Below are 17,126 nucleotides of genomic sequence, written 5' to 3' on the forward strand. Positions count from 1 at the left end.
TTTCAGTCTCGAGGTCGAATTTATCTCTAAGAGCCCACTCGGTTAACCTAATGAAAATCCGTTTCACGAAAGCACACTCGATTTTGTAACCGATTTTTGTGCTGTTATTATTTTTCGTAGCAGAGGGCTCTTACGCGTAGCAGCTTCGCTATGGACGCACATTTGTAGCATAATAATTATGTTAAAACAACATCGTAGTAGTAAGCGGCTCTGCTACCTATTTAGTAATTGCATACCTGAACATATATTATGTTGCACGTATACAGATGAACATAGATATTACATCTCTCCTACCAGCACTTACTATCCTTCAAAAGATTTGTTTGTTTGTGTTTTTAATTTGTTGTTCATATGGATATTGTTGAGACAATATGCTTTTTGCAAAAAGTAAAATGTTTTCTTATTTGCAGCCTGTATTTGTAATGATAATCGCTTGTGTGTTTACAGAATATAGAATATGGAGGTTTGTATTGCACTTAAAACCTACCGCGCGTCTTTACTTAGTTAACCATTTAGTTAAACACCATATGTTCTGAAGAAAACAGTTTGCTTATATGCATCCTGTACTTATAAAGATAATCGCTTGTGTGTTTACAGAATATTGAATATGGAGGTTTTTATTGTAATTGTACTTAAAACAACGTCTTTACATAGTAAACCATTTAATTTAGTTAATCCCTGTGTTTTTGTCGAGACGTTAATTCACAAGAGCATCTTTTCACATGTAAACAAATCAGACATCAACAGGCGGTCTGCTTGCTGTGCAGAGTGAAGATGTTGGTTCTTGTTTTTATTAATGAATGTAATTCCTGACATCTGTGTTGATCTACTAAATTAAATCATTGGATTTGTACCATCTGCTATAAGTACTTTGGTGACGGGCGCAGTGGCGTGGTGGTAAGACGTCGGCCTCCTGATCGGGAGGTCGTGAGTTCGAATCGCGGTCGCTGCCGCCTGATGGGTTAAGAGTGGAGATTTTTACGATCTCCCAGGTCAACTTAAGTGCAGACCTGCTAGTGACTTAACCCCCTTCGTGTGTACACGCAAGCACAAGACCAAGTCCGCACGGAAAAGATCCTGTAATCCATGTCGGAGTTCGGTGGGTTATGAAAACACGAAAATACCCAGCATGCCTACTCAACGAAAACGGAGTGAAGCTGACTAGTTTGGGGAACCCAAATCGGCAAACGAGCTCACGAGCTCACACGTAACCAGACAATTCTGGAACGCTGAAGAAGAAGAAGAAGTACTTTAATAAGGCACATCAAGGTCACTGTTTTCTTCAATTATTCACCATCAGATTAGTGTTGTATGTAGGAGATGAATCCACATCAAACAAAATGACTTTGAATGATATGTCTACAAGTGTAATACTCACTTATTTTTACAAGCCAGGATGTGCATATAAGTGCACAGGTAATTACTAAATTTAAGGACGTGGTGATAGTCCATGAAAGTCGGACTAGAAATCGTGTAAATTATAAACTGCTTGAGAATTTATGTCATACTTTTAGCTTCTTGTTGTAATGTATTTCATGCCATGGAAATGATGATTGTCGATTTACCTTTTAAATAGTGTTGTGCATTGTTTGTTTGTTTGTTTGTTTGCTTAACGCCCAGCCGACCACGAAGGGCCATATCAGGGCGGTGCTGCTTTGACATTTAACGTGCGCCACACACAAGACAGAAGTCGCAGCACAGGCTTCATGTCTCACCCAGTCACATTATTCTGACACCGGACCAACCAGTCCTAGCACTAACCCCATAATGCCAGACGCCAGGCGGAGCAGCCACTAGATTGCCAATTTTAAAGTCTTAGGTATGACCCGGCCGGGGTTCGAACCCACGAGTGTTGTGCATGAGTGCGTGATAAATGTAACGTTATGTCAATTGAGTTGAATGTTTGCTTTTTTGTACTCGGCCGCAAGCTGAATCTATTTGTAAAATAATAATGTGATACTGTATTATGGTATTTATTATGATCATGAATGAAAGAAAGACCTGAAAGTTTGTCAGAGAAAAGCTTTCTTGTCGTATTTACATACACTATCAGGAAAATGTATGAACAGATGAAGCTTTTCGGAGCTTTTTTCCTTGCTTTCTATATAATTTTATGCAGATGTGATCATGTAACAATAGCAATGTAAGACTTTGTTTGAGTGTATTTTCGTCAATATAGTATTTAAGAATGTATCTATGTACAAAACATGATGAAAGTAAGAAAATGTGCGAGAATATGGGTGTTATATTTATATCACTTATGTCATATTTGAAGCGTTCTGGCAGATTTTTGTTATTCAAACTCTAGGAATGTACCAATACAAATTGCATATATCATTAAGATTTAATTTTGCATGGCTCATGTATACCTTATTTATTCATTTATTTTTATCTTTTTTTGCCACTCACAAGGGCTACGTTTTAGGAATTAAAGTCTTCTCTCACACTAACTTCGGCGTGATTTGTACAACAAAATCTAAAAATTGAAAATAACTTCTCGCAGTAAACCGTTTAGTAAATCATTGTAAACCCTGCCAGGCTTTTCATGGAACAACAATACACATACAAAATTGACAGCTGTGCTGCTTTCTAGGCGGAGTGGGGATTGTTTTCTCAATTATTTCCATTGCTAACAGCCGTGTCAATCGCTGAATCGGCGACGTTAATTCCACAACAAATCCCAGTTCTGCGCAAAGAGCACCCAGGCTTTTGATTTTGTATATGTGTGCAAGTGAAGAGATACTCTTACCCCATATAATAGTCCTAAACAGGTCTGCATATATATGGTTTACGCGATAATTATTTGCAGTGGAAAGAAGGTATTCTATGAATGTAGTGGTCAAGAAAAAGTTAGAAATACGCGTTGATTTTGCCGGTGTGTATCAGCTGTCTGCATGCTGTGCAAGTACATTATTTTGAATTAAACGCCTTATCATAATAATCACACGTTGAACAGATCTCAAGAGAGTAGGCCTTTTATCCACAATGAGTCCTGTGGGAGCGGATTATTAGCATCAATCTCACTTGCAAAAGCTTCTATTTAATAATAATAATAATAATAATAATAATAATAATAATAATAATAATAATTGTCAGTAAGTACTGGTGTCACATGACTGATGTGAACCAGTTGATTGGCTAATGGCGATGCGCTTAAATCTGTTAGCGCACTCTTGGAGTGCGCTAACTTTTCCACAGAGCGTATTCTTACGCCCTTTGCCAAAGCGAGACTGTACTCTCATCCTCAGAATTAATTAATGACATGTAGCTTATATTCTCCACAATACCAAATGACCATAAATTCCCTGCTTCTCAATTAAAGCAGAAGTGGGTTTTTTTTTCTGACAGATTGCATGTGCCTATGCCACAGTGGCACTAATCTAAAAATAGAAGCCGCTGTTTCATCTCATTTTCGCCGACTTGCATAGATTCTTCTCATAATATGCCGTGTTAGTGGCACGTAGCTTATAATCCACATTACCAAATGATGAGTTAGTATACAATTCCCAGCGGCTAACAGAAAACACAAGTGTTATTCCGATAACGTACACAGCATTTGGAAGACTGATTCGATCGACTCTAGCAGACTACACTGAAATACGACTGCATCAGTTCAGTAAATGAATGGTTTCCGAATTATTATTTCAAGGCAAGAACAATCGTAATCGAAAACGTGTAGGGTTCAGAACGTTCTTACCATATAATTATAAGACTTATTACAAGCCTGCCTTATTCGTGCAGACTCAGTGACAGTGCAGACTGCAGTGGTTCGATTGTTCTAGCCTAGCAGTAGCAGACGACATAAACCCCGCTCAGCAAATTAACATGTTGGGCAAATGTGAACGAAAAATCGATGGGGATATAATACGTGTAGGGTTCAGAGCATTCTTACCGTTCATATTTAGTATCAGACTCCCCGATGAGTGAAGATACAACACGAGATATATGCCACATTTATTTTGAAAATGTGCGAACAGCCGAGTCCTTCGTGGGGTAGTCAATTCAAGGGGAGTCACTCCGCACAGTCAATCCATCGACGCTCGACTGAAGGTTTCGAATCGCAAATAATGAAGAGCAGAGTCCTTTCTCAGAGTTCAAATGAGGTCTCTCTGAAAGATCATCACTGTTCAGCTTTAACACTACACTGGAATTTACCAACAGAAATTAAAATGCGTGTGACGAAAGCACGACACACTTGAGACACCGGCCCACACAAAAGTAGATCTTACTGTACACGACCTGACCACACAGTTTTGCCTATTCAAATGCGCGTAGCAAAGTGTGCGTTTGGAATCTTCTTTTTTCTATGGCGGTACTGACAATATCGTTATTGAAACAATCCCAGTGCACTAAGGGATTTATAGAGCAAATCTCGAAAATAATTATTGAACTCAGCGCTATGCGCTTCGTTCAATAATGAATTTTCTCGATTTGCTCTATAAATCCCTTAGTGCACTGGGATGTCTCAATAACTTAAATAATAATAAATAACTTTTCTATAGCGCGAGTCCCATCAATTGGCTCCAGGCGCTTTACAAATTCATTTTGCGTGACTATTCGCCCATGTTCTTTATTTCATGCATCTGTTCTGTCTGTAGACAGTGATTAAAAAGGTCTCATTCTTTCAACATAATGTTCATTTCCAGTTTTTAACTTGGAGAGAGAGAGAGAGAGAGAGAGAGAGAGTGTGTGTGTGTGTGTGTGTGTGTGTGTGTGTGTGTGTGTGTGTGTGTAAGTGTGTGTGCGCCCGCGTATTTGTGTGTGTGTGTGTGTCTTTGTGTGTGTAAACCAGTAACTGATGATTGTCATCCTCCGTGAGAACTGTATGCCTGACCATTGCTTCTGAACAAAAAAACATCATCAACATCGTCATCATCATCATCATCATCATCATCATCATCATCATCATCATCAACATCTTCATCATTATTATTGCATGTCATCATCATCATCATCATCATCATCATCATCATCATCATCATCATCATCACAACAACAACGACTACAACAACAATAACAACAACTACAACCATTAACTTGATTAATGCGATGTGTGGCACTAAATTTTAACTAGGAGAATACATGGAATAACCTAGTTTTCTTGGTAGTTATTGAAGTGACTTATAACAATGAATGAAAAGTGTGTAAATATTAATGGACACAGATCGCCGTTGCTATGGAAACAGCCGCCATATTGAAATTCTAGGAAACGGTTTTACAGCGACATCATACATCAGAAATCCATGATATTTGGCACAAAGATACACATGACTTTTATCCACAGTCATGTAAAACGATATTTTTACTAAAGACTACAATTGAATTTATATTAATGTTTGTAATAAGGATTAATGAATTTCTAACCGCATATTCAATAATCCTTATTTCAAAAATTAATATAAATCATCTTTTCTCAAAAAATCGTTCTATATGATTGTAGATAAAAGTCATGTGTATCTTTGTGCCAAATGTTACGCATTTCTGATGTATGATATTGCTGTAAATCCGTTTCTTAGAAATCCAATATGGCGCTGTTTAAGCCAGTTTCCATAGCAACGGCAGTCTATGTTCTGTAGTATTCACATATTTTTCATTTCTTTTCATAAGTCACTTCAATAACTACCCAGAAAACTTAAGTTATTCCATGTATTCTCCACCCCCCGCGGGTTAGGGGGAGTCCCATATTGGTTGGGACTAGAAAGAATTTACCCGATGCTACCCAGCATGTCGTAAGAGGCGACTAACGGTTCTTTTTCTTCTCTTCTTTTGTCTTATTTCTGCCTTACCAGTCCTTTCACCTATATTTCCTTCCAAGAAAACTCTCCCTACTATTCCCTGCAGTTTTCCAATTCTTTTCTTGTTGTCTTATTTCTACCTGACTGGATCCATCACCTTTATTTCACTTACCAAAAGTCTTCTTTTCCACATCCTTATTTCTCTGCACCCCGCATGTCGTAAGAGGCGACTGACGGATTCTGTTCCTCCTTTTACCCTTGTTGAGTGGTTCTTGTATAGAATGTGGTCGATGTTTGTAAAGATTTTGGTCAGGCAGTATGTAGGAAATGTTTGGTCCTTTGTACTGGAAGCTTGCATTCTCCCAGTAAGGTCATGTATTGTACTACGTTGCAGGCCCCTGGAGCAATTTTTTGATTAGTGCTTTTATGAACAAGAAACACTTAACAAGTGGCTCTATCCCATCTCCCCCCTTTCCCCTATCCCATCTCCCCCCTTTCCCTCGTCGCGATATAACCTTCGTGGTTGAAAACGACGTTAAACACCAAATAAAGAAAGATGTATTCTCCAAGTTTAATGTTGGTGATTTTAGTGCCTCACATCGCCTTAAGACAATAATAACGAGACAAGAGCAGCGATTGCCATCAGGATTGTACATTTCTTGCATGATTTGTTTCTTCTTCCAAGAGTTCAAGAGCGAGAGCGATCTTTAAAAAAATTATTCAAAAAATATACATACAGGTATGAAAGAATAATAATTAATATGTACAACCCTTCCTACCTCCTACAACACATTCACTCTGCCACAAATCGCCTGAAGTGAGCAAAATGAGTCAATTTACGCTGAAATGCATCAAGTAAGCAAAACACACACATACACACACACACACACACACACACACACACACACACACACACACACACACACACACACATTTCTGCAGATAATAGTCTTAACGACGGAATAGTGAAGTAAAGAGGAGAGTTCTGAAAAGAACGGCGCCCTTTCGTACAATACCAATGATATTAAAACTTCTTTTTTTTTAAAGACATTTTCCAGTGACCAGATCCTTAGATCGAGTCACGAAGAACACGTTATTGACTTAGAGTGCTTGAGTGAACGCTTCAAGATCAGCATCAGACAAAACAACTCAACGCCTGATGCTGAATAAACCACGAGACAAAATGGGAGCAGAGACATTGAAGTCCGGCTATAACAAGTGTATCTTTAGTACGTCCATGCAATATGTTTTGCCAACTTTGAGGGCCCCAAAGGGGGGGGGGGGGGTATCATTGTCACAATCCGATGGGAGGATTTTCACGTGTCCGGCTCTTTCAAGATTGAATCTCGAATTTTGTTAATGTTGTCTAGGGTATGATTATTTGGCGGCTGTTCGCTTTTATAGTTAGTGATATGCGTGGTTCCTTTTAACTTAATTGAACGATAGACAGACTCAAAAGTATCGACAGAAAGAATAAACACTGGAAGCAACTGGACGAACACAACTACAATGAGTGAAAAACGGCTTTAATTTTGGTTACTCATCTTCATGCATCGACGTACTCGGCACTACAGGTCAAGTATCAGGTGTGAGAGGTTTGATCTTGCCGAAATGAGCGACTGTAAGCTCTCGGAGTGTTTATACACGGCGTCGGTGATGAAGATGATGTCTTTAAAGTTTAATGTCTTGACGATGAGTTCAACGGTGATGATGATGTCCTTGATGATGTGACGAACGATGTTGAGGATGCTCTTGATGTCTTCGACGATGAAGTGAATGACGATGATGATGCCCTGGATATCTCGGCGATGGGGTGACGGTGATATCAGTTCTTTAACACGGTTCCATCTCTCTCTCAGTTGGCGTCCGATTCATCTCCAGCTTGCATCTACACGAGCGTCTAACCAGCATCTAAACCTGTCGATCAAAGTGAAAACAACATGTTATCATCAGCTTTATGAGCCTAACATCTATCTAATCATTCTGACCGTTACTTACAACCAATGGAATTTTGGATTTCGTCCAACTGCTTCGCCTTTGAAACACACAAAACAGATGAACGTAGGGATGAAAATGTGCCGCTCTACTTCTGAAATGAAGAACGATATTATTACTTCCCTTTTTCCTACTTTAGCAGTTTCTTACCTGCATAATTCAGGTTTGTGATGAAATATAACTCCCGAAAAAAAAAGCTTGAATTGTTCTCCAAAATGGAACGAGAATCAACTGATCTTGGTGAATGGACTCAAAGTAAAACTCTACGCTACGAATATAGGCCTTCGCACGTGTCTCAAAACAATTCAATAAAACAACTCTTCCATACATCTTTTAACGCGAAATACAAAAGACAAATATCTCAAGTCTTTATTGATAGAAATCATCGTATGAATTTGCAAATCTAATAATCTTTCATACGGTGTAGGCGTAGAGATCTATCATAACCATTTCCAACCTCGTGTTTTCCTCTGTGTCATTCTTCCTTTTTGACGTCACGCTTTTGACGTCATTTCTCTTTACGGCGTTCCGTCTCGCAAGGAAATGACTTAAGGGTGTCACCCATGGAAATAAAATCCAATGTTACTATAATGCGTAACACACGCCCTTGGAAAGGAAGATTTTATATAATCTATGAACATGCATAATAGTTACATTAATACTATATGTGTATAACATTCTACTAATTGTTTCCGTGGATCTATGATCAGAATTCCCTTCACAATCAGGTAGTATCTCTGAGTTGTGACGACCATTGCCATGGTCTCCCTCAGTTCATGGTAGCACGGCTGAGGTAGTCTGCTCCAATGTTGTCTTTGCCGGGAATGATCTTCACGGTGAAGACGTACGGTTGAAGTTGCAGTGCCCAGCGCATCAGTCTGGCATTGGTTGGTTTCATCCGCTGTAGATACTGAAGAGGTTGATGGTCCGTCTCCAGTATGAAATGTCTTCCGTAGAGATAACGCTCAAATTTCTGGATTCCCCAGACGGTCGCTAAGCATTCTTTCTCTACGGTGGCATATTTCTGTTCTGTCTCTGACAGCTTCTTGCTGGCATACGCGATCGGCTGCAGACCCTCTCCCTTGTCTTGAAGTAGAACAGCTCCCATTCCTTTGTCTGAAGCATCAGTTCTGAGGATGTATGGGAGTGTATGGTCTGGCATCTGGATGATCGGTTGTTCAGCTAGCTTGGCTTTCAGTGTGTCGAACGCCACCTGACAGGCCGGAGTCCACTTGACCTTTTCCGGTTCTTGCTTTTTGGTCTTGTCTGTCAGTGGTGCTGCGATCGAGGAATACGCCGGGACGTAAATCCTATAAAAACCGGTCAGACCTAAAAAAGCTCTCAGTTCCTTCTTGGTGGTAGGAGGTTGAGCCTTTTGTATCTTGTCGACCTTGTCGTCGACAGGCCATCTCTTCCCTCTTCCGATCTCATGTCCCAGATACTGCAGTTGTTCATAACCGAAGTAGCACTTGGAGGGTTTCGCTGCAAGGTTGGCGTCTTTCAGGGCTTTCAGGACGGCCTTGATCGCTTCAATGTGTTGTTCCCATGTTGCAGTCGCGATCAGGATGTCATCCATGAAATGGTAGACGTCTTTGCGATTGAGAGGACCCAGGAGCTTCCGCATCATCCGGTTGAAAACGCTGCCCGCGGTCTTCAATCCAAATGGCATGTTGATCCACCTCATTTGCCCTAATGAGGTCGTAAACGCTGTCTTGTCTCGGTCTTCCTCTTTGATGGGAATCGCCCAATATCCTTTGGTCAAGTCCAACTTGCTGAAGTATCGTGCATCGGCGAGTTCAGAGAATAAATGTTCCACATCTGTGATTGGTTCAGCGTCGTTCTCGATGACTTTATTTGCTTCTCTGAAATCATTGCAGAAACGCACTGCTTTACCCTGTGCTTTCTTCACGATCACTATCGGAGCGTTGTAGGGTGAAGTGGCTGGTTCGATAACCTTCAAATCCAACATCTCCTTCACTTCACGTTCCACCACGTCCACTAACGCATGAGGTATGGGTCGTGGTTTCACGTACACGGGTCGATCATCAGTCATCTTGATGTTGCAGATTTCTAGAGTCGTAGCTTTTGGTACATCAGTCAACGATGCGCTGAATTCTGTACATGCGTCTCTGACTTCACGTTGTTGTCTTGCCGTCAATGTGTCAGCTACATGTACATCTTTCTCATTCTCGGTACGTTTTGTAGACGGAATGAGTATGCTGGGATCAGGTCCCATGTTGGCGAATATTTCGTCATCTTGTTCTTCTAGATCTTCAACGACTATCGCGCTCTGTTCCACCACTTCTTCTGGAAGTTTCTCTGGTTCAGCGATCATTTCTCGTTCATGGTACTCTCGCAAAAGGTTGATGTGATAGACACGAGTCTGGCGACCCACTTTGATCTTGTAATCAAATGAGTTGATCTTCTCCTCGATCACGTATGGTCCCTTCCATGCAAGTTCTAGCTTGTTGTGTTTCGTTGGCAGTAGAAGCAAAACTCTGGTGCCGACAATGAGTTCTCTCTTCTTCGTCTTCTTGTCGTAGAAGTGAGCTTGTCGTATTGCTGACTTGGCGAGATGGTCGCGGGCGATCTTGCACGTTTCTTCAATGCGATTTCGCAGATCAATAACATGTTCAGCCGTCGTGCGTATCTCGTCGTTGCTTTCTTCTTCCGTCCACAGTTGACGCAATACTTGCATTGGTCCACGCACTGTCCGCCCATACAGAAGTTCGAAAGGAGAAAATCCAAGCGAATCTTGGGGAACTTCTCGGTATGCGAACAGTAGTGCTGGCAAGTACTGGTCCCACTTGGTCGGTTGTTCAAAAGTCATCTTCTTGAGCATCGCTTTCAAAGTTCCATTGAAACGTTCTACAACACCATTGCATTGAGGATGCCAAGGTGAAGTTGTCAATCCCTTGATTGCGAGCAGTTGGTTGACTTGAGTCATCAACTCGCTGGTGAACTGCGCTCCGTTGTCGGTCAATACTTCTTCTGGAAGTCCCAATCTTGTCCAGAATGTCCATAGCGCGTCAGCCACGGTTTCTGCCTTTATGTCTTTGAGAGCAACAGCTTCAGGATATCTGGTCGCGAAATCCACCATCACTAGGATATACTGCTTCTTTGTCTCAGACATGGGTTTGATTGGTCCTACTATGTCAACGGCTACACGCTTGAACGGAGTTTCAATCAGAGGCATCTTTCCCAGAGGTACCTTCCTCGTCCGTCCTTTTGGCATAGTACGTTGGCACACGTCACAAGAACTGCAGTAGCGTTTGATGTCACCCACGATCCCCGGCCAAAAAAAATCTTGCCAAATCCGTTCTCTTGATTTCTTCTGTCCGAGATGGCCCGACATCGCCGTATCGTGTCCGGTGGACAATACCTTTGCCCGCATCTTGTGAGGTACTACTACTTGTCGGTGGTCCTTTCCTTGCTTGTCACTGTATTGGCGATATAACACGTCCTTGTCATAGATGAACTGAACTCGCCCTCGAGTTACATTCGTTCGTGCCAACACATGTAATTTCTCAAGGCTTTTGTCGTCTTGCTGTTCTCTCTTTAGATCAGCAACGGTGAAGATCTTTCCTTCCATAGGAAAACTGGGAATTGACGCATTCCCCTCCTCTTCACGTTTTTCTTGTCCTCGGGTAACGGCTGTTGCAGTGGTTTCAGGGATTACGGTCTCACGGACTGGATATACAGGTGTCTCGATTTTCTCCGATCCTACACCCATCGAGTTTCCAATCAACACAGGATGGACAGGATTCTCCATGACGCTAACTTCGGTTTCTCCCACGAAGTACGGCGTGTCCATGTAAACGTGTGCGACCGATAGTTTCTCTTTCACTGATTTCTTCGCCAAAGACGTTTCTTTTGTGCGCGTAGTAATCTTGCTAGCTGGTACTAGTTTGGAATCAACAATCGTAGAGGTGCTTCCGGTGTCGCGGAAAGCAGTGACTACCTGGCCTTCAACTACGATTTGGGACAGTTTGGTGAATTTCTTGTGAACACATTTGTCGCACAGTTGATCATGTGTCGCATTCCCCTCGATGTCATTCTCGTCTTGAAATGCGGCACTGGCTGATTCATCTTTCGGAGGCTGGCGACAATCCTTCTTGAAATGGCCCAATTTTCCACATCTGAAACATTTGACGCTGGTTCTGCTTTTATTTCCTTCGTCCTTGTCCTTGTTTGTGGAATTCGTCCCGTGTGTTGCCTTGTGTCCTCTCTCTTCAGGTTTCTTCCCATGTCTACGGCTTTCTTTGGGTCGGTTTTCTTCGTAGAGAGTTACGGTGTCGATCACGTCATCAATGCTGTTTGGTTTTCTATCCTTCACGTACGTGACGAGTTCAGTAGGCATGCTTTCATACACTTGTTCCGTCAGTATGAGGTCTTTGAAATCATCGAAACTTTCTCCGATATTGGACATTTCAACCCAGCGATCGAGGAACAAAGAAATCTGAGTAATGAACTCTTTGTACGAGTCAGCGTTTTCTTTCCGTGTGTTTCTGAATCTTTGTCTGTATGTTTCCGCGGTAATCTGAAATCTTTCCAGCAAAGTCTTTCGGAGCAATGCGTAGTCGCGTGCATCAGCGACTTTCATCTTGGTGTAAGCAGTGCGTGCTTTACCTTTTAGCAGTGCGGACAAACGTACAGACCAAGTGTTAGGGTCCCAGTGTGATGCTTCAGCATGACGTTCAAATTGCAGAAGGAACGCTTCTACATCGTCTTTGTCTTCGAGGAATGGTAACTTCGGTTGGTAGTTATCGGTATCGCGAGGTCTATGATTTCTGTGATTGTTATTGTTCTGATTTCCTTCTTCTTCATCGCCTCCGCGATCGCGTGAGTTTGTTGCGCGAGCTAATTCGACCTGAATCCTCAACTCCTCGAGTCGAGTTTGTTGCTCGCGTTCTTCTCTTTCACGTTCAACACGGTCGGCACGTTCACGTTCACGTTCAGCGTCGGCACGTTCACGTTCACGTTCAGCGTCGGCACGTTCACGTTCACGTTCAGCGTCGGCGCGTTTACGTTCAGCATCGGCAATTTCCGCACGTTCAGCACGTTCACGTGCACGCTCCGCACGTTCACCATTCTCACGCTCACATTCCAGAACAAAATCACGCAACTCAGATCCCTCCAAACCAAGTAACTTCCCTTTATCCATCAAAATCCTCGTCGCTTCCAGGGCTGCATCCACTGAAGTATCCATCTTACCTGTCTGGCTTTCTACGTCAGTCTCACCACACGCCTTCACTCCAAATTTGAGGACGTGCGAAGTTTCTATATCGGGTACTGTGCATGGAATTTATCTCATCACAGACTATCTCGAACCTACTTCGCATTTATGGAAAAAATCAGTTATTACAAACTGTAACTGAACAATGTTACTGTCAACTCGTAACCATTCGTTCTGTGACCTAGAGTGGTCAATACAACTGCGGCTCGACTCCCAGTATTATCACTCTAGTCTATCACCATACGTAATCCAACGTATATAAAGATCCCACGGTTTCTATCTAGAAAATTTCTTAGAACTAATTGAAGTAGCTAATTTCAACACTAAGAAAGTATCCGCGATCTTCAATATTATGAATAGTTTATTAGCTAGATACTCAGACTCTGTCCATTTAATCTGTCACCACAAATAGTCAAATGACTTTTCCCATGTGCGTGAACGTAAATAAACTAGTTCAAAATGTTTTTGCGAAATATCTCCATTTCGACTTCCTTTTTGTTTCGTTGGTTCTACTTAGAAAGGAATTTGAGCCGTTCCCCAACAGAATGTTGCCAACTAATCCTACCTGCTAGAACTAGATCTACAGGTAGATGAAAGTGATCTAACTTTCACTTTCCAGTTTTGTTTTGTTTTTCCTCGAGAGTTACATTTTGTTTTTACCTTCAGTAAGGTTGTGTTATTTAGTTTACCTTCATTAAGGATGTGATCTACAGTGAGTTTTTACCCATACTACACTATAGTTTTCCTTTAAATCAATACACAAATAAACATATACTAATTACTTAACTAATGAATGATCAATGAATACACACAAACCACACAAGACAATTTCTTCACATGTATCTAAACGAAATAGCCTATCCCGGACGAGGCAACCAATAGAATTTTGGATTTCGTCCAACTGCTTCGCCTTTGAAACACACAAAACAGATGAACGTAGGGATGAAAATGTGCCGCTCTACTTCTGAAATGAAGAACGATATTATTACTTCCCTTTTTCCTACTTTAGCAGTTTCTTACCTGCATAATTCAGGTTTGTGATGAAATATAACTCCCGAAAAAAAAAGCTTGAATTGTTCTCCAAAATGGAACGAGAATCAACTGATCTTGGTGAATGGACTCAAAGTAAAACTCTACGCTACGAATATAGGCCTTCGCACGTGTCTCAAAACAATTCAATAAAACAACTCTTCCATACATCTTTTAACGCGAAATACAAAAGACAAATATCTCAAGTCTTTATTGATAGAAATCATCGTATGAATTTGCAAATCTAATAATCTTTCATACGGTGTAGGCGTAGAGATCTATCATAACCATTTCCAACCTCGTGTTTTCCTCTGTGTCATTCTTCCTTTTTGACGTCACGCTTTTGACGTCATTTCTCTTTACGGCGTTCCGTCTCGCAAGGAAATGACTTAAGGGTGTCACCCATGGAAATAAAATCCAATGTTACTATAATGCGTAACAATCATCACGATCACGGGAACGGAATTTTTAGCTTTCACGATCACAGTTACCTTGATTTTTGTTTTCACGATCACGAACACCTTGACGAATAGAGGATCATAGAGTGATACAGCTGTGAAAAATGTACGTTGAAAATAAAATGCTTTGCAATAATGCCCATCACGATCACGAAAACAAATGACGATCACGATCACGAGACTGGATTTTTTTGTCATCACGGATCACGGGCAAAGTCCCATCACGATCACAGAAATGGAAATTTCAGCAATCAAGGTCACAGGAAGGTCAAAAAACGCCAATCACGATCACGATTTTAAACCCTTTGGGGCCCTCAACTTTCAACGCCCAATATTACTGGTTTCGTTTGTCGCATTCTACATATCCACAAAAGGTATGTCAACATGTACGCGCTTAAACCACGCTGTGGTACAACTGCGCCTCAAGACCAGGTTCAGTCAGACAAGACGGCGCACAGAGTGGTCTGTAGAATACGTGGTAGCAGAGGTAACAGAGTGTTTCGTGGACACACGCAGGCATTACAAAGAGAACATATTTGTGGTGAGTGAGAGAAATCTGTGTTGACATTGTGTGACTGTGTCAATAGAATTATTATTTCTAGCGCCTGTATTGCGTCGCAGGCTGTTATCATTATAGGTATGACGTAGGTTTCAGGGTTTCGTCATTTCAAAGGCAGGGGTGTCAGCTTGTGTCTATTGGTTACGTCTGCGTGTTCGATTTGGATGAAACACACAGACTATGCATTTGTTTGGATATTCCTGAATGGGGAATGTTTAGTTTTGTTCTTAATAAGTTAAATTAGTTTAGATTGGTGGACTGGCTGGCCGAGTGGTAACGCACTTGCGCTCGGAAGCGAGAGGTTGCGAGTTCGACCCTGGGTCAGGGCGTTAGCAATTTTCTCCCCCCTTTCCTAACCTAGGTGGTGGGTTCAAGTGCTAGTCTTTCGGATGAGACGAAAAACCGAGGTCCCTTCGTGTACACTACATTTGGTGTGCACGTTAAAGATCCCACGATTGACAAAAGGGTCTTTCCTGGCAAAATTGTATAGGCATAGATAAAAAATGTCCACCAAATACCCGTTTGACTTGGAATAAAGGCCGTGAAAGGTGAATACTCGCCTAATAGGCTTGAGGTTTACTGGCCGATGCGAATGCGTTATATATTGTGTGTAAAAAAAATGTCTGTTTGTCTGTCTGTCTGTAAAAAATTCCATTTCAAACGGCAGAAATTAATATGTAAGCGCCTAGGGCTATATTTAGATTAGGCGCATAAATGTTCATAATAATAATTAAGTAGATGTGTACTTCCGGGCAGTACATACCCCAAGCGAAGTCGTCCATCTGTGTGTACATGATTCTCTCTCTCTCTCTCTCTCTCTCTCTCTCTCTCTCTCTCTCTGTCTTAAAATGTGTCATCGATGACGTGTTTTCATACTTGCTAATGCGGCAGGCTAATCATGACGTCAAATTGAAACTTCTTGAAGTCTCTCAGAAAGGGACATGAAAACCATGTGGGGGTTACTGGTTTGGGCTGAAAAAAAAACCAACTCCACCTAAAATTCAAGCGCCTATGGGGCTGAATTATGCAGCATAAATTGTGAAACATCAGGATATCTCACACTTTCAATTCTGCCATCATGTCAAATCTGACAACAAACCTACCCACAAAATGTCATAAATATCGGTGTAGAATTGAGACTTAACGGTTTTTAACTGCCAAAAAAAAGTTTTTTTGACTGGAATAGTTTGTCTTGAAATTCAGTTTGGGACAACGGAGCCACCCACTAAATTTCAAAAAGATAGGTGAAAATTTAAATGTAACGGTTTTCAACTGCCAAAATTATGTTTTTCTTCTGGAAAAGTATGGAGTGAAAATCAGTTGGGGACAACGAACCTACCCACAAAATTTCATAAATATCGATGAAGAATTGAGATTTAACGGTTTTTAACTGCCAAAAATAAGGTTTTTTGTCTGGAAAAGTATCATCTTAAAATTCAGTTTGGGACAACGGACCCACCCACTAAATTTCATAAAGATAGGTGAAGAATTGAAATTTACCGTTTTTTAACTGCCAAAATTATGTCTTTCTTCTGGAAAAGTATAGAGTGAAAATCAGTTGGGGACAACGAACCTACCCACAAAATTTCATAAATATCGGTGAAGAATTGAATTTTAACGGTTTTTAACTGCCAAAATTATGTTTTTCTTCTGGAAAAGTATGGAGTGAAAATAAGTTGGGGACAACAAACCTACCTTTAAAAATTTCATAAGAATCAGTGAAGAAATAGGATTTAACGATTTTTTAACGGCCTTTAAATCATTGGTGATGTCATCATAACCCAGTCGTTGTAGTTGTCGTCGTAGTTGTTGGTGTTGTTGTTGTCATGTTCGTTGTCGTGATTGTTGTTGTTCTCGTGTTGTTGTTTTTGTTGTTGTTGTTGTTGTTGTTGTCGTCGTCGTCGTCGATGTCATTTGTTGTTGTTGTTGTTATCGTCGTCGTCGTCGTCATCGTCGTCGTTGTCAGAGGTTATTTCTAAAGATTTCATTGATAGTCTTTGTTCTCGTCACCAAGACTTGCTAAGAACAAGCTTGGAACAGCAAGAGTTCCAAGAACAAGATTAGAACAACTCATTACATCATTACCAGTACGTCATTTGTATTTAGAACACACT

The 17,126-nt window shown here is 41.1% G+C and overlaps 2 protein-coding genes across 3 annotated transcripts in view; one reads left to right on the top strand and one right to left on the bottom strand.

Moving 5' to 3' along the window:
• Nucleotides 1–17,126, top strand: part of LOC138971029 (uncharacterized) — a 417,720-nt gene that overhangs the window by 119,606 nt on the left and 280,988 nt on the right. The window lies entirely within an intron of this gene.
• LOC138971025 (uncharacterized) lies at nucleotides 7,245–13,350 on the bottom strand. Its single transcript, XM_070343626.1, has 2 exons — nucleotides 7,881–13,350; nucleotides 7,245–7,652 (listed from the first exon to the last, which is right to left on the bottom strand). Exon 1 carries the CDS (start codon nucleotides 12,937–12,939, stop codon nucleotides 8,500–8,502), a length of 4,440 nt encoding a protein of 1,479 aa, XP_070199727.1. The 5' UTR covers nucleotides 12,940–13,350; the 3' UTR covers nucleotides 7,245–7,652; nucleotides 7,881–8,499.

This window comes from Littorina saxatilis, linkage group LG7, assembly GCF_037325665.1.
Source record: "Littorina saxatilis isolate snail1 linkage group LG7, US_GU_Lsax_2.0, whole genome shotgun sequence".
In the NCBI taxonomy this organism is placed as follows: Eukaryota; Metazoa; Mollusca; class Gastropoda; order Littorinimorpha; family Littorinidae; genus Littorina; species Littorina saxatilis.